General features: G+C 37.5%; 1 protein-coding gene across 2 annotated transcripts in view; it reads right to left on the bottom strand.

Annotated features, from left to right (window-relative positions):
* The window catches only part of CCDC171 (coiled-coil domain containing 171), a 496,942-nt gene that overhangs the window by 327,057 nt on the left and 144,404 nt on the right, over positions 1–25,481 (bottom strand). For both annotated transcript variants that reach the window (XM_036739306.1, XM_036739307.1), the window contains 2 exons: positions 17,378–17,538; positions 2,586–2,724 (listed from right to left, as the gene is read on the bottom strand). In XM_036739306.1, coding sequence (XP_036595201.1) covers positions 2,586–2,724; positions 17,378–17,538 — 300 coding nt within the window. The remainder of the gene's footprint in view (positions 1–2,585; positions 2,725–17,377; positions 17,539–25,481) is intronic.

The raw sequence follows: 25,481 nt of genomic DNA, 5'->3' as shown, positions 1-25,481 counted from the left end.
TTTGTCAGGATATGACTGCCTGTAGAGAATACTTTGTCCCAAGCTTTAGGGTCCAAGCACTGCTGTTTTCAGAGCTACTTCTACTCCACTGTCACCCCAGGCTCTGTCACAGCAGCGCTCCTTCTCCCCCAAGATCCACCAACCAGGACTGCAATTCAGATCCAAGCAAGGCACAGCAAGAGAATCTGCCTTTGTGCCCACAAAGCGCTCCTTGCAGTCCTGCTCTGATCTGCTGCTAGATGCCTCCCACCGTGTGAGCCAGGGACTTGGGAAGCTGCTGACACTAGTACTGTGGAGGAAGCCTCAGGAGCTTCCTGCTGCTGCTACCACCACCTCTGCACGACCTCTTCTACCCCCAGAGCTGGCAGCCAGACCGCTCTAAACTCAATCCCGCAATTTCCCCCTAACCTGCTCTTTGGCATTTGTGGGTTGAGAAGTCTGGTAACTGCCACAGCTCACTGGTTCATGGCCCCAAGGTCGCTTCCAGCTGGCTGATTCCAGGTCTGGTCTGTCCCGGCGCAGCCCACACTGGGCTGCCCTCCACTATCAGTGCCATGTGATAGACCCTTCCTGGTGACCATCCAGGCTCTCCTGGGCTGGAGATCTGTTTCCCTCTGCTATTTCAAGGGTTCCGCAGCTCTAGAATTTGTTCAGAGCCATTTTTACAGGTGTTTGGAGGGATCTGGGGGGAGCTTAAGCAACTCCCTGCTTTCCTGCCGCCCCCATCTATATTTATTCTGTATATACTTATAAGTATTTGTCTTCTCAGTTAGACTACAAGCTCCTTAAGAGTAGACATTGTTTCATTTTTTTATTTGTAACCCCAGTGCTTAGCGCAGTGCCAGATACACAGTAAGTACTTAAAAATGCCCGTTTAGTTGATAAGATGGAACGCATCCAGTGAAAGGCAACCAAGATGGTGCGGGGGGCCTTGAGATCATACCATATTAATGACTAGTTGATGAAACAGGGAATGCTGTGTATACACAAAAGACTCTTATGGAAAGGAAGAGGACATAATGATAGCTGCTTTTAAGCATTTGAAACATTTATGTCATATTGAAAAGGGATGAGAATTGTTCTGTTTGTGCAAAAACTAAGAGCAATGGATAAAAATCTGAGTGGCTGATTTAGGTATCATACGTGGGAAAATATCCCAATAATTAAAGCTATCCAATGCCTTGGGAGATAGTGAGTTCTCCTTCCCTAAAGCCTATTTAGCCAAAGGCAAGATGATCACATGTCCAAAATACTGAAGAGGAGATTTTTATCCAGGTCAAAGATGAATAGTATAACTTCTGGGGGTTCTTCCAATTTTGAGATTCTGTGATTCTGAGTTTACAGAAAAAAATCCAAATTATATTTTTCCCCACTCACATGCTATTGAGATGGGAGTGGGAAAGGAAGAGAGTCTAGCACAGCCCACCACTGTGGCTAAAGCTCTATGAACAAATTTCAAATTCATACAAACTGCCAAAAGCCTCTCAAACTCAAAGTACACCAGATGTACCCAATCACCGCCATGGTGCCACCAAAAGTTAACCAGACAGTGGGGGCAATTCAAATAGAACTAAAAAAATTACATTCAGGCATGAGTTGCTATAGAGACCTTAACTTTATACCTAGGAAGCTATAAAGACAAAAAATTCTAAACTTGCTTAAAACATACTAAAAATCTTTGGTGATAAAAGAGTTACTGACAATGAAATAATGATCTTGAAATTGCATAATACTAACAGAAAAGTGAAACAAGGAAAAACATGAGGCAGGGGAAAGAACATTGAATTTGCGGGTCAAAGGACACAAGCTCAAATCCCAGTTTTACCACTTCTTACGTGTACGACTCAGAACTAATTAGCCTCTCTAGGCCTCAGTTTCACCATATGTTCAATGAGGAATTAGACCAGGTAACCTAGAACATTCCTTCTTGTGCTAAATCATTGATCCATCATCTACTATCAGCTATACACTTTTTTCTGTGGAAAAAGTAAGCAAACTGGATGGGAGAAGCAGATATGGCATGAGCAACCAAATTAAGGAATTACAGAACCTCAAGGTCCCAGAGCATTCAATGTTAAGTAGAAAGAATGTTCAGAGATCATCTAGTCTACCCTCTTGGTTTTTACCAATTAAGATTTGGTCCAGGTATATAAAATGTCGAAGAAAGTCATACAGTATAACTGTAGTAGAGAAAGCATTTCTTCTAAATCTTTGCCAGTTCTCTTTCCACTATCCCATATATTCTTTGAGGACCTCAGAGGAGTTAAGATTTATGTATTTAAAGGAAAGAAAACATGCACTACATTTATTTTTTTTAATTCCATGTCTTAAGACATATTTCACTAAATCGTACTAGTCCCTCCCCTCCCAAACACAAAAGAAACCCAAATTAGTGGGTTAATTTGCAATATTCATTAGTTAAAGACTTAATCTAGCATATCCAAGATAAGCATTTTGAAACTTTATCCCAGTATGTCAGTAAAGTTATTTTCATAAAACTCTTTAGCTTATGGCATAAAAAAACCACAACACATCAACTTTTGACCCAATAAAGTAAGTACCATAGGGTATTTTTTTATCCTTACCATTGCTAGTTCTTCCTGTAATTCACTGAAACTTTTTTCATTACTCTGAAGTCTCTTTGAGAGGTCCATAATTACTTTCTTCTGTTCCTCGATCTCTTCATTTAGTTTCTTGTTTTTAGAGAAACACTCTCTTTCTAATCTGAAAAAGTAAAGTGTCAAAGAAGGCTTTTCAAATATACTTTTGTCAATGGCTATTGTACACCCTTAACAGAACTGACAGATGTACTATATATCATGTTTTCATGCCATAAGGCATTTAAGGTTACCTTTCTTCTTTTTTTAATAAAAAGGATTCTATACACTGAAATGAAAGATTTTAAAGAAATGGTACCTCCCCTTATGTTATTGTATGTTTGTACTGTGCCTGGGGTTATAAATAAAATAGATTTGGTGGTGCTGGTTAGGCCTCCAAATTATTTTTGATGGACATACCACATTAGCTTAGAAGCTTCTCCAAGACTGAGGAATTGTCTTACTTGACCATTTTCAAATAAAGTAAAAATAACAGAATTGTAGAATTCTCATATAAGTACTCTCCACCCATACTAATTAAAAAAGTAAAATGGTACAGATAAGTAAAAAGAAATTTACAATCAACTTTGGATTCCTTATACAATGTTGAGTCCAGAAAATGTACTATGCTACTGTTGATATTATAGTTTACATATTTTATTTAAGCATATTCATGGAGAAAGGCAGGTGAGGAGTATACTATTTAAAAGAGGAAATCTACTTTAGAATTTAAAATTTTATGAAGATCATCCACAAAATGTACGACATACATGCTAATAATAATAATTGGTTGCTTATTTATGCACATATGCACACATGTGTGTGCCTGTGTGTACCTGTATATATAATCTAGATTTGAGTGATTCCAGATACAGGTAACAGAAGTTTTGCAGCAGATCCCCAGTTTCGTCGATCATAATATAAGTGTTATAATAAGACACAGAAAAAATATATTACTATAGTGATAAAAAGCTATCACCTAAATATCTTATAATATTTATCTTATTGCAAAGCTCATGATAAATATTTGCAAAAAAGCCACCAAGAAGATTCTTGCAACTTATGTACCAACAATTGTTACAAAGTATGAGAAGGTACAGAAATTCTATAAAAAAAGTCATCAAGAGCCTGTAAATTAAATCAAGCTATATTTTAATGCTCAGAGAAAATCCTTAAAATCATGTTAATAAATGAAAGAAGTGAATTCTTTTATAGTCAAGTAATGATATAAAGTGCTACTACTTAAGCAGAAGTCTGACCACGTTACTTGCGCTATTGCTACTTGAATAAAATACAGACTGCACTAGTTGCAAGTTAAAGACCACCATAAACTGACTCCAATAAAATCAATCAGCACACATTTATTAAGCAGTTCCTATGTTTGGGCACAATGTTAAGCACCAGGCATACAAAGAAAGACAAAAATAAATTCCCAGGCTATTTTCCCAACCTTACACACAATCCATTCCAGTCAAATTGGCCTACTTGTTGGTGCTCACACATGAAATGCCATCTTTACTTATGCCTATGATACACTTCTTCCTCAACTCTACTTCTTTGAATCCCTAGTTTATTACTTTTTTTCAGAGCCAGGGCTAGGCATGAAGATAGCTGAGGAGTAGTGTAGTAGTTCTGGATCCACCTTCAATAAGGTGAATACTCATCAATAAGAAAGCCAAGGGCAAAAATTTGGAAGTTCCAGGTTGGAAACAGAAGCTAAAGTGTAGGAGCATGTTCAAGGAAGACATGGTAACACATAGAATTCAGGTCAAATAAATGGCCAACACTAATTCCAGATGATACCACAATTTGCTTAATAAGTATTTATTAAGAATCTACTATGTCTAAAGCATTATGATAAGGACTATATATATATACACACACACACATATATACACACACACACACACACACACACACACACATATATATATATATAAATATACACACAATTCCTTCCCTCAAGAAACTTACATTCTTCCTACAGGAGAAACACAACATTTACACAAATAAACAAATACAATATAATTAGAAATAGGAAAGAAAATATTAACAACTAAGGGTACCATAAAAGTCTTGCTATAGGAGATGGTATCTGAGATGTCTTGAAGGAATCTAAGGATTTAAAGAGTCAGAAGTTAAGAGGAAGTACCTCAGGCAGGTAGTGAAGCTGAATAAAGCAATAGACAGGAGATAGAATGCCGGATGTGGGGGACAGCAATTCTTTTATCTAAGAGAAGCTCTAAGAAATCCTAAGAACATTTTTCTTTGGCTATTGACGAGTAGATGTAAATTAGGCCCAAAATAGGTGAAAATGAGGACCGTCAGGACCAGAAGTATAAACATTCTCCACTGAATATATACACAGGATTTTATACTCACCCTGGCAAAATTCTCCTAGCAAAATATTTGAGGCTAGGATGCAGCACTAACAACTTCAATCCTTGTAATTCCTATTTTAGTAGCAGAAAGAGAGCCCTTAACTTCACATCTATCTCCTTACACTTCCCAAAATTTTACCCTCTCAACCATGCCTTCTACTGTAAGTATAGTCGATTCTCCTCATTCACGACAGGTATGTTTATAAAGTTGTCACAAATACTGAATTAACAAATGTTGAACCAATGCTCCTAGGTGGAAATACAGGGTTAGGTTCCTGCGAGCCTCTGGGCACAACATTAACTTTAGCACTTTCTAGAGCAACCTCACACACATATTTGTGAATTTACTCTTCCTTTTCCTGGATGACTATATTGTTGATTTATTAACACTGAACTTACAGCCAACAGCACTATCACTCATGCTAAAAGAAGCATATCTAACACATTTATTTTCTCTGTAAGGCACAACAAAACCTTCTTGCACTGAGGAACACCAAACAACACTTCAGTATTATGCTTGGTGGCCACTTTAAACAGGAAAATCATCCACAAAAATGTGGAAAACATGGCATTAAACAGAAATAAAAAAGACACTTGTTTATAGTATGAGAGTTGCAACAAGAAGACAGAGCATTGCCCTGTTCAACCTCAACTGGAAACATGCATGCCAAGCAACTCAAATTTTTCAATCCACTGCACATGTCCATAAATGACCACAAAAATGCTGTGAATAACTGATCTGAGGGGGTTATAAATTACACCAAGTAGAAAAATTCTCAAATACAGAATCTGTTAATAATGATGATAAATTGTAAGTTGGAACCAGGGCTAACCAGGATAGCTTCAATTCCCCATCATATGTGTCAAAGAGAAACTTCAATTGTGGATCCCCTCACTATTTGAGTAAATCCTGGGTGAATATCCACATTATCCTAAGGAAAAGGAAAGAAGGAGACAGACTACTTCACAGATACTTAGCTGAGTACTTTCGCTGAAGAGGTCTTCTTAAGCTGGCTCTGAAGCTTTGCTCATCAGCTTTTTAATGTCATCATCAAGTTCAATATTTTTGCAGTTTCTGCAGCTATGTGTGCAGGTGGGCTTAGTAGCATCATGAGTCCTTTAAGGGTAATCCTTTTCATTTTCTACATTGAAACAGGTGGCTTTCTGTGCTTTCTCTGCCATCCAAAAGTGAGCCCAGTTCTTACTTGTCTTCAGTCCTTTTCCTCTGTTTTCATTCAAATCCTATTCATCCTTTAGTGTCTCTTTCAAAGAACTGAAACTTTACATAATTTGTGACCCTTGATCTCCCACTCAATGGTCTTCTTCAAATATTCTGCAGTTTTGACTTCAGTCACATGCATCTCCCTTATACTTTTGGCATTTGATTAGATAATCATCGACTGGGGCAACTCTCCACATTTTTAATAAATTCTGTCAGTTTTCCTTGAAATTAAACTAGAGCCATAACTAGAAATTCGCTATCTTAAATAAGTTCAATTTAGACAGGGGGATGGAAGGAGGGGAGGCTCCTAGCATATTATAGCTCCTAAATTTGGTTGGAGCATTCTGGAAACAGAGGCCATATGTTCAACATGGAGAAATGTTGGAGTAAAGATTGTGAGCTAGACACTCGAACATACTAAGAGGAAAGGAATGAGTGGCAATTCAACAAATGACAGTGATAAATATCCATACAGGTTGAAGTGAACTTTAAAGGAGAGATGAATAGTAAGTGGAGGTAGCAGAAGGAGAGAGTTTGAAAGGGACAGTAAGGAACAAGGACTTTGCAAATTGTTCCTCCTGGTACTATGTGTCATAGGGTGTAAGAAAAGAAAAGTCGGCCTTAGACATACATTATCCTGAGAAGAAATTTAGGTTTCCTTGAGTAATAAAAAGGACACTTGTTTATAGTATGAGAGTTGCAACAAGAAGACAGAGCATTGCCCCGTTCAACCTCAACTGGAAATATGCATGCCAAGCAACTCAAATGAGAAGTTCTCTAGAACGAAGGAGACTTCCAAAAGGAGGTGGGGATGGGGTTGGCCAGAGAGAATGGTGGGACAAAAAGATAAATAAGAATAAGGACTGAATAGGAATGAAGGTATGAGGAGAGGTAGCAGGGGAAAAGAGCTAATTTAACCTAGGCAGAAAGCAGTTCTGAATCACAAAGATTAAGAGAACATGAGGTAGGCATTTGCTGGTCATCAAACATGAGAAGTACCAATTATAAAGAAGTTAAATCATCCCCAAGGTTTGAATTAGAAATATGATGAAGTGTCTGCAGAGACTGACTCTGAGGTGGCATGCATTTCAATTAATTTCACAGTTTTTATGTGTTTCAGTTGGTTATTTGTTAAATAAGAAAAATACCAACTTATGATGAACAAATATGTGTTGAGGAGTTAGTCTGTGCTAGGAGAACTGAGAGAGCAATAAGAGACACTGTCTATAGTGTATATTCTATATCCTCAATGAGTTTACAGGTGGCTAGTAGTGACAAGCATACACCACCCTTGCTGCTGATCTTGTGCAGGTGGCCTCAGTGAGCTGGACCCACAAACCAGCCAGAATGGTAAGGGCAGTGTGCACTAGTAGAAAAGAGGCCCTCAGAGAAGTGATGGCCCCTGGCATCTTGCAGCTGGCAGCTCACCTAGGCAAATCAGCATAGCCGGTCTTCTAAACAGGGGGGCAGGGGAGAAAACACATATCACATCAGAGAGTAATACCTGGTGCAATGCTGCTAACTGCCCAGTGGTACTTCTGGTTTAGGTCATTTGTGCCATTTATGATAGCTAAGCCTCATTCCACATGCAGCCAAGTCCTGCACTGAACTCATGCCTGTCCTTAAAGATTTAATTTTTGGCTTGTACTTTAGAGTGTTAGCCACAATTGGATGGGAATATAACTTCTCCAGCAACTCACTGTAGGGCATGATAATCTCCTCAAAGACCTGACTCGGCAGCTTTCTACCATAACTCTTCTATGATGTGTCGAGAGCCCAATAACTAGCTTTTCTTCTCAAAGTGGCATCAGGATCACTGGCCCTGATCAGCAATGGCTCTCTAATGTTAAAACATACTTATTCCCTTTCAGTTGGGAAATGGTAAGATTTGAAAGTTAAAAGTTAGATTTGCTGTTAGTTCTGATATTAGACAGTTTTAATTGTTTTTTAAGAGAATGACAGAATCTCAGCATTGCAAAGATCTTCAGAGGTTATATAATTCAACCTGTACCTGAACAATATGCCTGCTACCACATACATGTGAAATGATCATCCAACCTTTACTTAAAACCCTGCAGCCGGAGGAGCTCACTAATTCCCAAAGCAGCCTAATCCACTTTTTGATAGTTCTATTTTTTTTTTAATTCCCTTACCTCAAACCTAAATTTGCAATTTTACAACCGCTACCTATTAGTGCAAGATCTGACTTCTGAGGCCAACCAAAGCAAATCTAATCCATCTTCCATGAGACAATCCTTCAAATACCTGAAAGATATCACAGCCCTGCCAAGCCTTCCCTTTTTAATGCTAAACTCTGCCATTTCCTCTGTCTATATTCATAAGGTATAAACTTAAAACCCTTTAAATCCTGATTACCCTACTCAGAACAATGTAAAGTTTATTAGTGTGTAGATTTTTTTGCCCAGACTGAACACAATAGTCCAGACATGGTCTGAGAAAGGAAGGGTGCAGTGGAACTACAAACTCTCATATAGGGGACACCAAGCCTCTCTTCATGCATCCTAAGACTGTATTAGCTTTCTTGGCTGCCATACATATGTTGGCTATTAAGTCATGAAATTGTAGTCCACTAAATGCCAAATTCTTTTTCCTAGAAACTGCTATTTAGCCATGGCTCTCTAGTTGATATTTTTAATTTTTTTTTTAATTTGGAGGGGGAAGGCAGGGCAATTGGGGTTAAGTGACTTGCCCAAGGTCACACAGCTAATAAGTGTGTCAAGTGTCTGAGGCTGAATTTGAACTCAGGTTCTCCTGACTCCAGGGCTGGTGCTCTACTCACTGCGCTACCTAGCTGCCCCTCTAGTTGATATTTTTAACCCAAAACTAAAACTCTGAACTTGTTAAAATTCATCTTATTTCATTCATCCCAGTGTTCTCACCTGTCAAATCTTTTCTGGATTCGGACACTGCCATCTTTGGAGTTAACTATATTGTCCATCTTTGTGATCTCTGCAAATTTGTCAAATATAGTAATGCCTAAGAGTCAAGTAACTGCTAATGATGTTAAATGGAACAGAGAAATAAATATACTATAAGGTACCCGTGAAGATGTACTTACAAACTGATATGAAGTCATTACTGAGTATTCTTTGGATCTGGCCATTCAACCAATTTTAAATCCACCTAGTTGTATTATCATCTCGCCCATATCAAATTGCATATATAACCTGCCCATGACCTACCAGAAGTTTAGTAACAATATCCAAAACAAAAGAAAAAGAAATAATATTAATCTAGAATAACTTATTCCTTTCGAAGGAGCTGTGTTGGCTCTCTACTACCACTTCCTTGTTCTATAACTATTGCATTAATCCTGGAACTTTTCCACTAATCAAAGTCAAGCTCACAGACCTATGGTCTATTAATTTCCCCCTTTTTTTTTCAAAATCAGTATCTCTGTCCTTCTCTGTCCCTCCCATACTTTACCATCTCTGAAAGATTACTAGCACTTACGACTGCAAGATCTTTCAGTATCCTGGGATGTGGCTCATTTGGGCCAGGGGACTTGAACTGATCAAAAGCAGCTAAGTGCTCTGCTTCTTGACTATCCTCTTAGTTAACACATATATACATTGCCTATTTGCCATCTCTGCCTTCCTCTGAAGTCAAAAATCATTCTCATTGGCAGACAAAAGAGAAGCAAAATAGGGATAGCATAGCTCTGCTTTCTATCCCTCAGCATTTATCATCCTTCCCACCCTAGGTAACTATCACACACTTTCTCTTCTCCTGAACATAGATTTTAAAGGGTTTTTTTTTCCACATCCTTAGCTTTCTTTGCATCTCTAACACTATTCTCACAAGACAGCCCTCTACTTTTGTAGCCATCTTCTGTTATCTGGGATTGCATCCATTTTCTTTAAACTGAGCTGAGCAAGTTGGGTTGTAAATTATTCGTGCCACCATATATTTAGTTGCTTGTGACAACTTCCATGTTTTCCTGCTCACAAGAATTTCTATTTCTTACACCTACAGAATGCCATTGCTGAGTGATTACCACTACCCTGAGATGACTTCCTCTGCCAGAATTTCGGCCATGGGACCCTACCGATCTTTTCACTGAACCCTTTGAAATATGCTCTCCCACGTGCACATCAGAATATACAGAGATTTCCTCTACTTCACTATTAAAAAATGTAACACGGCATGGTCATTCCAACCAAAGCTATCATCCAGAACAGAATTTCTGATTGTTGGTTTCTTCACTATTTGAAGGGTAAAATTAGCATTATGTGAAGTCATGAAATTATCAGCTATTCTGTTTTGCCAGAGAGAATGCTCCAACAGATGTCCAGGTAATTAAAATCCCCCTACCATATCACACCTCCATGTCTGGCTTGTGATCTGTTTCCCAAACGTTCATCTATTTCCTCTTTCTGTCCAGGTGGTCTATAACATATTCCAATACAATATTACTTCTGTTTTTGCTTTCCCTAGCTGATTCCTTTATTACCTGACACGAATACATCTTCTGGATATACCATGTTACTGCACCCCAAGTCCACCCCACTTTACTGAACCTTCTTCTTTTGAATAACTTATACCATTTTACAGCTATGGTCCAATCACGGGTTTCAGTAATACATGTGAGATCGAATAAGCCTCCTTACTTCTAATTCATTTTAATTGTTTCATATACTCTGTGCATTTATATACAGTTATCAGAGCCCATGGGTTTGCTCACTGGTCTCTTTTGGGGATTTTGCTTTCTATGAAATAACAGGCATCTCTACTGCTCTTCTTTCTACACTATGACTGTGAAAGCCACACTCCAGATTGCATGTTACACTATCTGAGGAATACACGTAGGCAGTTTTATATTCTTCTTTTTCCATTTAACATCCTAGTTTGATTTCATCAGGTGAACCTTTCTTACCAGCCTTTGTTAGGTCGCCAAATCAGAGATCTAGAGCTTGAAGGAACCTCAGAAGTCTTCCTCATTATTTGTTAACACTTAATGCTCAAGGAGTTTAAACTATTTCAGCAAGGTGACATAAGAGGTAAGTAAATGTAAAAGATGGGATGTGAACCCAGTTCCTTTGACTCCAGTCAGTACTTTTTAGTTAACCAAATAGGTAGGTAGATAAAGCCCTTATTAAGAGATCACGATGTGCCAGTCAATGGGCTAAACATTTGGAATATAAATATAAGCAAAAAGAAACATAGCCCCTATACTCAAAAAGTTTACATTCTACTTAGGGAAGATAAGATACATAAAAAGGAGCTGAACAGCAGAGGAGGTGGGAAGGAAAAAAATCCAGTAAGTCAGGAGCAGAGGAAGGAAAGAAGTAATCTGTAATTGGTCCAGGCACTTCCTCAAATGCTGATTCTACATTAGAACTCATCAATGGAAAGCAGGGGCTGCACATAGAGATGAAGAAATTTGTAGGATAAGAAGGCAGCTGAGGTGGAAATGGTGGAAAAGGCCTCCAAATCAGGACTTACTGTGCCACTTTGTCTCCCATGTTTCTGACCTGTCATTCCTATATTTTAAATTACGGTCCAGAAATACAAATTCCATTTTTGATACCATCACATTAAATAGATGTTTACTTCCCAAGACTGTCTTTTTCTTCCGAATCTCTTCTTTTAATGGTCATACAGGAGAAGAAGCAAGAGTAGTTTATGGGGAAATGATTTGTTTTGTCAAAATAAACTAAGGAAGCTATTGATAAGAAGGACCAATATGCACCAAACTAAACAGCACTTTTTGTAATAGCAAAAAAATTGGAAATGAAGTAGATCCCCATCCATTGGGGAATAGCTAGACAAATTGTGGTACATGAATGTAATGGGACATTACTGTGCTGTAAGAAGTAATGAATGTGATACATACAGAGAACCATAGAAAGATATATGTTAATTAATACAAAGTGAAGTATGTAGGGGCAAGAAAAAAAATATATATATACAATTACCTAAGCAAAGTAAACAGAAAGAAACACACACACACACACACACACACACACACACACACACACACAAGTGTATTTTGCAAAATCTAAATTACAAGCATGGCTCAAAAGCAGAGATATGAGAGGATGCTCCCAACCCATCCCTTCACCGAGAAGAGAGGATCAGAGGTATTACAAATTACACATTAGACTTTTTTAATATAATGATGAGTTGTGCTACTTTTTTCCTCTTAAAAAGGAGAAAAATTTTTTGTCTTTAAAAAAGACTATTTGTTATACGGTATGGCTCTCTGGGAGGGAGAGGTGAAGGGGTACTAAGGAAAACTATGATGACATGAAAAACCAAAAACATCAATAAAAACTTATCTAAAAATAAAAAATTAATAAAATGTATAAATTTTAAAAAGAAATAACTATTAAATTAATAATACTTAACTATATCAGAATAATGTACGAAGAAACAAAAAGAACTTTTAGAAATACATCTAAAAGCAGTTTTAATATAGATAAATTAATAACTCAACAACTAGAAGAGTGTTCAGTGTTCTTGGCTGGGCCTCCATAATATCCTTGCCAAACTAATCTGCAAATTTAACACTATAGAAAACAAGAACTAAATTTATACAAAAAATAATGAAACAAATAGGAAGGGATAAATAGTTCCAAATAAATCTCAGGTTACACTATATGGCATTAATTGTGAAAATTACCAAATAATTCACCATGAATATCCTACTCTGATGGCACAGAGGTGACACTGGGTTCTTGAAGACTATGCCATAAAAACAATCAGCTGACAGATTCTATCATGCTATTTTGAGTATGAGCCCCCAGTAACAGATTACCATTTTCACTGTAAATGAAATAATATATGAAAGTTGCAACTGAATTGAAGGATGATCCTCTCCAAAGAGATAAATCAAGAAATTGGAGAGGTTACCTTATGTTTCTAAATTTAAGAAAAAAAATCATATAAAAGTACATTTCAGTGTTTACGATAAGAATGAACAAAAAGAACTACCATGTTTTAAGCACAGCTTGTGCACCAAAATCAGCTACCAAAAATGAGAAAGGGTAGACATTCTATGAAGAATTCAATAAAACTTCCAAATTAAATCAGAATATATCTTAATGCTTTTGCCACCAATACAAAGGTAAACATAGTGGAAGATGCCAAAAAAGCCTGGTAAATATGACTCAGGATTAAGAAATAAAAGAGGCATATAGATTATACCAAAGTTTCTTGGTGATCATGATAAATGTTAAACAGAATTTCAAAATGGTGAGCAATGAATATTACACACAAAAAGGAAACTGTCTCTTAACACAGAAGAAATAAGAGATTGCTGACATGGGACACATTTCCAAAACAGACAACAGCACAAATTTATTCCATCCATATATCAAAGCAAAGTTCAATATCAACAGCAAACTAGAAGGATAAGAATGAGAAGAAAATATATCATGCACCAAAAACAGCTTGATATATTTTGAACAATTTGAACGGCAACTGAATAAAAGAAAAGACACTGATATAAACAATCATTGTTTCCTCAGCTCATTCAAGAAGTATAGAGAAATCACCAGTACAATGAAGACAAAAGAACCTTGAAGATACCAAATGCTTAATTCTTGCTTTCAAGTATTTGAAACTTCAATACAGAATATGAATTCATCTGCAAAATCTTAACAGAGAAGGGTAGCCTAAGATTATGGATAGTATTGCACTGTGAGGCAGTAACAAAAATGGACTTGCATGAGACTTTGCATGACAACCAATTGAGAACATCCTCAAAGCATGTGAAGATGAAAATTAAAGTTGAAAAAATGGAAAAGATCAGCTAACACTTCTATAGCAAACTTTTCTTCAATAATTTTGGGATTTTAATATCATTACATTTGAATTCTAAATTAATAAATCAAGACGCTACATCAGTGGTATGAAACTCAAATAGAAAGGGGGCCATCAAACCATATACGTGGATCCCTGCTGTCTTAAAGTTGACTTAGAAAATTACATATTGTACATAAGTACATGGTATGTACATAATCATATGTACATAAGTACATATTGTACTTTTACTAATTTTGTTAAATATTTCCAAATTACATTTTAATCTGGTTAGGGATGCACTTCAGAGTGTTGCAGACTGTAACATGACCCAATGAGTGTTTGACTCCCCTATGATGCATGCAAAAACAAAAATGGCACTAAAGAAAGGAAAGATTAGAAGGGTAACTATACTAAACCATGTACGTACAACAGAGACCAGAGATGAAGGTGACACAGTTTTGAGAGCAGTGAGTAACTGACTCTAAATATATCTCAAAGAGGGAAAGATATTGCAAAATGGGGAAAAAAATGAATCAAATACAGAATTACAATCAAATGTAGTCAGACATTAATAATTAGTAACCTATGTCCGTACTTTTTCAACTATACAAACTGTTTCTAAGAATCACTATACTCAGATCAAGGATATCCTTGGTGAAAATATGAGAAAGAAAGAGCTAGGCACTTGAGAATAATATGATACAGAAGTATATATCTTTCCAGTTACATAAATGTCTAAAAATGCAGGTAATATAATATTCCATCATGTTCACTGAATATAAAAATGAATGCTATTCTAGCAGAGCAAAACCAAAAAAACCTCCTTCAACAAGATGTCTGCCAGCCTATTTTGTATAATCATATAAAAGTTCTTGATAACAACAAGAATAAATTTCTTCAATTTTCAGATATTAATACCAAGCAGGGTATAAAAGGAGGATAGGTATGTGCACCAAACACATTTGCCAACTTCAAGAAGGATATTTCAATGCAAAATCAAAATGCCTTAAAAATAGTGAACCATTTGAAAGAATTCAATCTAATAATTAATACAGAAAAAAAATCAAGTTGATTAAAAATGCTTGTCAGCTCAGCCAGGGGGTCAGCAAACTATAGTCTGAGGACCAAACCCTGACCACCATCTGTTTCTGCAGTGCCCAAGAGCTAAGAAAGCTTTTTGTATCTAAAAATGTAAAAAGAATTCTTAGTTCACAGGCCATACAAAAACAGGCAGCTGGCACGATTTGGCGCATGGGCCATAGTGTGCCAGTTCCTGGTCTAGAATAAGATATGAGCTTGAATTTAAAAGCTCATTGAGCTGGTCCAGCAGCTTGCGCTTGGGCAGACAATGCAGATGAGCAACGAGTGAGCAAAGAACAAAACGGAAGGAAAAAAGTGCCTGTGAAGGATTATACATTACTTAACTATGACTCCAAGCTTCTCCCTAAAACTACAATTCAGCTTTTAAACATCAACGTTCTTGCCTGCTATTGCACAGCAACAAGTCTCTGACATGAGCCGTGTGCAGCCCAAGAGCAATAATAATTGGAGCAAACGAAACCACAGAAAAGATCAGGTCTGCGGCTTTAAACGGAGATGAGCTAGTAACGCTGTTCGGGTAAGGGACAACAGGCAGGCAGCCCCGCGGGCATCACGCGTCGCGTTCAGAGGCCCAGAGGAAAGCTCCATGCACGCTGGGTGGAACCCCGTGGGAGATTAGGAGATGGCAGGAACAAGAGTCACACAAAAAGGAGACGACTGTGCATGGATCATAGCATACAGCCCTGGAATAAGTAACTGTAGCAATATGCCAACAGATCCATAAAAAAGGTCATCAGGAAAACAGATTTTTAGGTAAGCAAAATTAAGAATCAAAGGCAAATAGCAGAAGCATTCCATAAAACAAAGAGTGCAAACAACTTACTGGGGAAGAAATACATTTAAGTAAAATAGTTGAAAAATGCATAATAAAAACATAATAAAAGCTAGCATTTATAGAAAGCCTATTATGTGCCAGACATTGTGAGCTTTTTACAAAAACTGTCTCATATGAGGCTCACAACAACCCTGGTATCTACCAGCCTATTACTATTCCCCATTTTACAAATGAGGAAACAAATAGAGCTTAAGTGGCTTGCCCAAAGTCACACATCTAGGAAGGACCCAAGGTCATACTTGAACTCACATGTTCCAAACTTCAGGCCCAACACTCTATCCACTGAACCACCTAACAACTGAAAAGAGTATAAGAGTTTGGTGGAAAAATGGCATTAGACCGGACTATAAATTCCAAAAAGGTAAAATCTAATATTTAGATAAATCTAAATTTTTTCAAAAATTATGCTCTCAATAATTTAGAAGAAAAATAAAAAGTTCTATCTTTCCCAAATACAGATAGCGGAAAATTTCTTAATTCTGAGGGGGAAAATAGAGTGGAAAAGGCTAAGGCTTGGGGAACACCCATGGATGCTAAAGAGAAGAAAATCACCAAAGGAGACACAGAAATCAAACAAGAGGAAAAACTAGGAGAAGACCATCCATGTAGCACAAATGGGGAGACAGTATCCAGAAGGAGAGAGGAGCCAATAGTGTTAAACGTTGTGGAGAAGACAAGTAAGAACAGGAATAAGAAAAAAGGTTTTGGATTTGACAATTAAGACCTTGAAAAGAACAAGGAAGCAAAGAAAAGATGGACAATTCTCAACACAAGATGTATTATTTATCATACAGGCTTTCTTGAAATGAAAATCTATTGTTACATATTTTGTGTCCTCTCTTATGTTCTGCTATGCACTTGACATGCTTTTTTTTTCTTTCTTACTTTGTATTTAAGTTTCAATATTTAAAATTATGATATGTTTTTGTTTCTTTTCTCTATTCAGTATTTGTGTTCTGGTACAATAAAAAAAGAAAAAAGAACAGTTTTAATAGAGTGATAAAGTTGGTAATCATACTACCATGATATTTATTATATTAGCAATCTTAGCATCAGGGAATGATAGCTGAGAATGACTGTTCTTAAGGATCATGGAAGCCAAATATACTACTTAAAGTAAGCTTCAATAGTATTTTATTTCCACCCATGATCAATTTTGGTAGTCCAGGAAGAGTTTAATGGCAAAGTGGTACTTTTCTGCAGGAATACCCAATGTAATTAACAGGATACGCCCAAAAAATGAGCTCGAAGCTTAAAATTACATTTTGACTAGATGACATATGATACTCTGAACAACAAAAAAATCAATAATAACACAGTAGAAGTAGGTAGTTAGCTGCTGGTTTGGTTTATACAAGTCTTTTACTCACATTAAGGAGAATATTGTCAAGAAACACTATACAATCAGACTTCTGCATGTTTCATAAAATATGTATAACAATTTAGCAAATGTTACTGTAAAATAACTTACATTTTTAGTTTTGCAAAGGTCTCTTGTGAATTATGTTTTTCTCGCTCATAGGCACTTTCAACTTCTCTGAACTCATTCTTGATCATTTCCAAATCAGCCACAGCTTCTGCTTGGCTCACCTTTTCTACTTGCAAGGCTCCTTCAAGTTCTCGAATTCGTAACTACCAGGTGACAAAAAAAGCAATTAAGGCAAGCTGAGAAAACTATAATCAAACTTAAATCAAGCAGAATATTTTGTCAACAGTAAGTTATTATTCATCCAAACATACCTTGCTTGCCACTTTGTTTTCTAAAAGAAAAACTTGGTTTAATGTTATTGTTACTAGTGTTATTAGTAATAATGATAGCAACAGTAATAATAAAGAGGGGGAATTACTTGCACTACAAAGAAGTGAAAGGCTAGGGTCATACAGCTTCTTAACACTCTAATAGGCTTTAATATTAATGTATTAATCCATTCTAATATTTCTCACAAAAAATATAAAATAGTTTCTCAAACAAATGACACTTAGTATCTACCTTACAAATAAATGCCTTAAGAAATTTCTGCAGTTGACTTAAAAAATCTCTTACCCTTTAAAAGGCATTACTTCACAAATGTAAAGGGAAGAGCTAGAATACATTTTTAAATTTAAAAATAAGTTGCTAAAAAAATTTAAAGTAGCTATTTTAAATGATTATAAAAATATTCTAAAGTTGAATACAGGATCAGAAAAAAAGAAGTACTGGTGCAATTTACAGATTATCCATTTTGATTTTGTTACATTAACAACAACTTTCCTTTGTTTTTATTGCTTTCTTTTAATCCTAGAAAATCCAAATAGAATACCAGGAAATATTTTCTTCTGGAAATCCCATTGTATTATAAAGTTATTCTTATTTATAAAAGGGAAACTATCAAGTTGAAAAACTAAATGGAAAAATTCTTTTTTTATTTAATTACACAGTACTTCAGCCAAGTGATCTTTTACTTACTAATTTTCATATACAAACTTCAAATACAACAGATTTCTTTAACAAATATACTTAATAATTTATTACAGAATTAAGCTTTTTCATATTGTCATTTAAATGTGGCAGTCTCATTTCCTTGCCCAAAAACAATTGAGATTTTTTTTAAATCTAGAATAACTGATGTTCCTAGAAAACACACACATAGTATTAAGAGAATAATGGATGAATTGTTAACTTTTTGTTTTTTTTCTCTGTTGTAGCAATGAACTGGAAAATAGCTACACTCCCTTAAACTTGAGCAGACAACACATAATCTCTGTTTCCTGATATTAAGGATTTCATATTCATATTCACAATAATACATTACAATTTTGGTAGGAACCTTAATTTTGAATTAACTTAATTTCTATGTATTTCTGTCATAATTCTACATTGTTAACTTTGATAGTCTATCATTTATTTTAAAACCGTTTAAACTTTTTACTTAAACGAGAATACCAAAGAATTTGAAATAATTTGAAAACTATTAAACATATATGGCGGTGTATACATATATAAACACTTCACAAAAGAAAATTACAACTTATATTATGGAATGATAAATGAAAATACCTAATTGTTCATGTGGTATACTAGTGTGCTTTCCTTAAGGAATTACCCAATTTTCATGGAGGAATATTATTTTTCTACTAGACTTGAAAAAAAACTTTTAAATCCTTATTGTACTTGGGCAGCTCAAATACTTTTTTGTTATCTTAGTAGTTCTTAATATCTTCTTTGATTTTGGAAATAGAAGAAGCAGATGATTAAAGTAGCATTTTTAAACTTGCTAAAGCTACTAAGATTAATTTTCCTTCAGTTCCAATGTCAGCACTCAAAAATAATGATTGATGCAATATATATTTCTCTCATAACTCCTATTCCAACATGATCTCCAGCTAAGGAGGTGCCCCTGGGTTTGAGAAACCTAAAGTTACAGAATTAAAACTTCTCAAGTTCTACCACGTTGAAAAGACTTAAAAGTAGAGGTCTTAGAAACAGACTGAGTCTGTTTTCTACAAAACAACTTGGATGAATAGGTATGGATTTATCACCAGGATGTTGGCCATTTGATGGTGAATTTATTGCCCATGGTAACCCTGAAAAACATGGATGTGTATGTAATCTTATCAACTTGGGAGTCTGGCTAATAATGCAGTTCACAAAACCCACCATACCAGGCTAGAGAAAAAATAAACAAAGAAATACTCCTTCTATTTCCAATGTGATCATAACGGAATGGCAGAAAAGGAGGCAAAGAGTATAAGATTCACAATTTTTCGAACAACCATAAATATTATCTTTACTGTATATACTTAAAATATACTTGAAATGTGATGTCCTTGTCCTGCACAAATAAATGGATAAGTATTGAAAAAACTGGACAAAATCCATATTGCTATTCTCTAGATGGGTTCAAAGACAAAATGAAGTTGAAACTAAATTGAATGATGCAAAGTAAATATTCCTTGGAGAAGAAAACAAAGACATTGGTGGCTTTGGTCTCACCATTCATATGCAACAAGAAACATCATGTCACTGAGCATTTGGACACTTTCTCTTATAAAATGTGGGAGTGAAAGAAAAGGGAAAAAAGATTATGCTAAAGATAATTAAAGTTTAAATACCAATATCTGTTACAGAGGATGAAGAAACAGGAAAATTACAAAAACCTGACAGGATTATTCAAAATAAGGAGGAAAAAAGCACAGCCCTAAAGATATTTATGAAGAAACTACTTTGCAAACGTGAGGGGTCGACAGATGCAGAACATTTCATGTATTTTCAGAACTTTTGAATGTATCAATTGGCTTAAGCTTTTTTTTCCTCCTCTTACTCTTTTTATTACCTTAGAAAATAGTATTTGTTATGCAGAATGGCTCACTAGGATGGGAAAGAGAAAGTGGGAGAAAGCTGAAAAACATAAAAATAAATTATATCAATAAAAATTAATCTTTTAAAAAAGACAAAAGAGGGGTGGAGCCAAGATGGCCAAGTAAAAGCAGGGACTTGGGAGTGGAGCCAAGATGGCAGCTGGAAAGCAGGGACTTTTGGAGGGACTCCCTGCCAGGTCCCTCCAAAAACCTATAAAAAAAATGGCTCTGAACAAATTCTAGAACTGCAGAACCCACAAAATAGCAGAGGGAGGCAGGAATCCAGCGCAGGACAACTCAGATGGTCGCTGGATGAGGTCGGATCCCGCACGGAGTGGAGGGGAGCGGAGCTCAGCTTGGACCGCGCAGACCAACCAGACCAGGAGCCGGTGGGAGCGGGCCCTAGCACCCTGAATCAGTGCGCTGAGGCAGTTACCAGACTTCTCAACCCAGAAACACCAAAGAAAACAGAGAAGGTTAGTGGAAAAAGCTGCTGGGGACAGGGTGATAGAGTTCACGATTCAGCTACCACCCTGGGGGCAGCAGAGGTAGGGCAGCCACAGAACTACAGCTGCAGTTGCTTCCAGTCCCAGGCTGGAACTAAGTGGCGGATCAGAGCAGGAGTGCAGAGCCTGCTAAAGATCTGAGTCCAGTCCAGGTTGGGGGTTCTTGGGGAAGGAGGAGTGCTGGTGTGGCAGAGATGGCTGTAATAGCTATGAAAACAACAGCACATCCCCTCAAGCTTGAAACAAAGTACTCTTTACTCTAAAAGCAGTCATACCCTGCTGAAAAACTCAAAGGTCAAGTAAGTTGGCTGGGAATATGGCCAGGCAGTGAAAACACACTCAGATTCAGTCTCAGACTTTGGAATCTGTCTTTGGTGACAAAGAAGGCCAAAACATACAGCCAGAAGAAGTCAACAAAGTCAAAGAGCCTCAAAACCCTCCAAGAAAAACATGAACTGGTCTCAGGTCATGGAAGACCTCAAAAAGGATTTGGAAAAGCAAGTTAGACAAGTAGAGGAAAAATTAGGACGAGAAATGAGAATGATGCGAGAAAACCATGAAAAACAAGTCAATGACTTGCTAAAGGAGACCCAAAAAAATACTGAAAAATATACTGAAGAAAACAACACCTTAAAAAATAGACTAACTGAAATGGCAAAAGAGCTCCAAAAAGCCAATGAGGAGAAGAATGCCTTGAAAGGCAGAATTAGCCACATGGAAAAGGAGGTCCAAAAGACCACTGAAGAAAATACTACCTTAAAAATTAGACTGGAGGGGAAGAGCCAAGATGGTGGCTGGTAAGCAGGGACTAGTGTGAGCTCCCTACCGAGTCCCTCCAAAAACCTATAAAAAATGGCTCTGAACCCATTCTAGAACGGCAGAACCCACAGAACAGCAGAGGGAAGCAGGGATCCAGCCCAGGACAGCGTGGATGGTCTCTGTCTGAGGTCTATCCCACACGGAGCTGGGAGCTGGGAGCTGGGAACGGAGTGGAGAAGAGCCCAGCCTGAGCGGCGTGGAGCAACCAAACTTGGAGTCGGGCAGCTGGGGCCCCTAGCGCCCTGAATATGTGAGCTGTGGCAGTTACCAGACTCCTCAACCCACAAACACCAAAGACTGCGGAGAAGGTTAGTGGGAAAAGCTGCGGGAGTGGAAGGAGTTCGCGGTTCGGCTTCCAGCCCCGGGGGCTGCTTCTGGCCCCAGGCCCACCTGGTGGGAGGAATTAAGTGGCAGATCAGAGCAGGAGTGCACGGCCTGCTGAAGATCTAAACCCTGCCCAGGCTGGGGGTTCTTGGGGAAGGAGTAGTGCTGGTGTGACAGAGCTGGCACCTCCCCCCCAAACGTGGAACGTAGAACTCATTAGTCTACAAGCAGTCATACCCCACTGAAAAACTCAAGGGGGTCAAGTTAGTTGGTTGGGAATATGGCCAGGCAGCGAAAGCACACCCAGATTCAGTCTCAGACTTTGGATTCTTTCTTTGGTGACAAAGAAGACCAAAACATAGAGCCTAAAGAAGACAACAAAGTCAAAGAGCCTACAACAAAAGCCTCCAAGAAAAACATGAACTGGTCCCAGGCCATGGAAGAGCTCAAAAAGGATTTGGAAAAGCAAGTTAGAGAAGTAGAGGAAAAGTTGGGAAGAGAAATGAGAAGGATGCGAGAAAACCATGAAAAACAAGTCAATGACTTGCTAAAGGAGACCCAAAAAAATACTGAAAAATACACTGAAGAAAACAACACCTTAAAAAATAGATTAACTCAAATGGCAAAAGAGCTCCAAAAAGCCAATGAGGAGAAGAATGCCTTGAAAGGCAGAATTAGCCAAATGGAAAAGGAGGTCCGAAAGACAACTGAAGAAAATACTACTTTAAAAATTAGATTGGAGCAAGTGGAAGCTAGTGACTTGATGAGAAATCAGGATATTATAAAACAGAACCAAAGGAATGAAAAAATGGAAGACAATGTGAAATATCTCCTTGGAAAAACCACTGACCTGGAAAATAGATCCAGGAGAGATAATTTAAAAATTATTAGACTACCTGAAAGCCATGAACAAAAAAAGAGCCTAGATATCATCTTTCAAGAAATTATCAAGAAGAACTGCCCTGACATTCTAGAGCCACAGGGCAAAATAGAAATTGAAAGAATCCATCGATCGCCTCCTCAAATAGATCCCAAAAAGAAATCTCCTAGGAATATTGTCGCCAAATTCCAGAGCTCCCAGATCAAGGAGAAAATACTGCAAGCAGCCAGAAAGAAACAATTTGAGTATTGTGGAAACACAATCAGAATAACCTAAGATCTGGCAGCTTCTACATTAAGAGATCGAAGGGCTTGGAATGCGATATTCCGGAGGTCAATGGAGCTAGGATTAAAACAAAGAATCACCTACCCAGCAAAACTGAGTATCATGCTCCAAGGCAAAATATGGACTTTCAATAAAATAGAGGACTTTCAAGCTTTCTCAGTGAAAAGACCAGAACTGAATAGAAAATTTGACTTTCAAACACAAGAATCAAGAGAAGCATGAAAAGGTAATCAAGAAACAGAAATTGCAAGGGACTTACTAAAGTTGAACTGTTTTGTTTACATTCCTACATGGAAAGAGGACATGTATGATTCATGAGACCTCAGTATTAGGGTAGCTGAAGGGAATATGCATAAATATATATAGGTTTATGTACATATATAAGTGAATGTGTATGTATGTATATATCTATGTGTATGTATGTGTGTATATATATGTGTGTGTATATGTGTATATATATATATATGTAAAAGAGAGAGAGCAGACACAGGGTGAGTTGAAGATGAAGGGAAGATATCTAAATGAAATAAAATGAAATTAAGGGATGAGAGAGCAACATACTGAGAGAGGGAGATAGGGAGAGATAGAATGGGGTAAATTATCTCACATAAAAGTGGCAAGAAAAAGTGGTTCTCTAGGAAGGGAAGAGGGGGCAGGTGAAGAAGAATAAGTAAATCTTGCTCTCATCGGATCTGACCTGAGCAGGGAATACCATACACAGTCAATTGGGTATCTTACCCACAGGAAAGAAGGAGGAAGATAAAAAAGGGGGAACAATAGAAGGGAGGGCAGATGGGGGAGGAGGTAATCAAAAACAATCACTTTCAAAAAGGGACAGGGTCAAGGGAGAAAATTCAATAAAGGGGGATAGGTTAGGAAGGAGCAAAATATAGTTAGTCTTTCACAACATGAGTATTGTGGAAGGGTTTTACATAATGATACGCATGTGGCCTATGTTGAATTGCTTGCCTTCTTAGGGAGGGTGGATGGGGAGGGAAAAGGGGAGAAAATTTGGAACTCAAAGTTTTAAAAACAGATGTTCAAAAAAAAAGTTTTTGCATGCAACTACGAAATAAGATACATAGTACACAAGCAATGGGGCGTAGAAATTTATCTTGCCCTACAAGAGAAGAAGGGAAAGGGGATGGGAGGGGAGTGGGGTAACAGAAGGGATGGCTAAGTGGGGAAAGGGGCAACCAGAATATACGCCATCTTGGAGTGGGTGGGAGGGTAGAAATGGGGAGAAAATTTGTAATTCAAACTCTTGTGAAAGTAAAATGTGGCATTTATTATGAACTCTTAAAAAGCAAACAAAATGAAATGTAGATGCACAGTTTTATATGGAATCTTCTTTATGTATTCCCTTTCATATATGGAAACTCTTTTCAGTGTTTAAATTGTGAATAAAATTTTAAATTACTATTAAGGAAAAAAAAGCAGGGACTTGCTGTAAAAAATGACTCTAAACAAATTCTAGAGCAGCAGAACCCACAAAATGAAAGAGTAAAACACATTTCCAGCCCAACACAATCTGGAAGATCAACAGGAAAGGTCTGTTGTCTGAGAGAAGAGTGCAGTCCAGCATGGGCCATACAGGCACAGACCAGGCCCTAGCAAAACTGGAGAAGGTCTCAGGGGACTAAATCACTGGCAGTTGTGAGGGTTTCCAGACTTCTCTATCCACAAACACAAAAGACAACTTAGAAGGTCAGTAAAAAAGGTCAGTCATACCCAGTTGAGAGAGGAGCGGGGTCCAGCCCCAGCCCCAGGGTGGCAGCAGCAACAGCAGCGGCTGCTTCCAGAGATCTCAGCCCACAGATGGTGGGGAGATCAAACAGCTGATCAGAGGTGGATTACAGGGACCTCTTTGCTGGTGCTGAAACAGAATTCTCTTGCATCGCCCATCTCTGTATCTGGGTCACAGTCCTGAGTGGCAGTCCTAGAGCAAGGAGGAGCACTGGTATGGCAGAGCATGTGGCAGCAGGACAGAGGGAATCCTCTTCACAGTTCCAAGGCAGAAAAGAGTGCTTGTGGTCACTCACAGACCAGAGTAGAGACCAGGAAAGGAGTAAACACCTCTCCTTTGATCATACAACCTTAGAAGAACTGAAAATCTACAGGTCTCTAGAAATAGCTCTGAAAACACCTGCACCAAATACCTGAAGCTTGGGACAGTACATTCTTCACATTGGAAGCAGAGTCCTACCTTAACAAAGAGTTAAAAAGTCAAGTAATTGGATGGAAAAATGAGCTAACAACAGAAAAAATCAAACTACAGAATCTTATTTTGGTGAGAAGGAAGATCAAAACATAGAACCAGAAGAAGACAATGAAGTCAAAGCTCCTACATCCAAAGCCTCCAAGAAAAATATGAACTGGTCTCAGGCCATGGAAGAACTCAAAAAGGATGTGGAAAAGCAAGT

The sequence above is a fragment of the Trichosurus vulpecula genome, chromosome 9, assembly GCF_011100635.1.
Source record: "Trichosurus vulpecula isolate mTriVul1 chromosome 9, mTriVul1.pri, whole genome shotgun sequence".
Classification (NCBI taxonomy): domain Eukaryota; kingdom Metazoa; phylum Chordata; class Mammalia; order Diprotodontia; family Phalangeridae; genus Trichosurus; species Trichosurus vulpecula.
The sequence above is the reverse complement of the archived record's forward strand: the minus strand, read 5'-3'. Positions and strand labels throughout refer to the sequence as shown.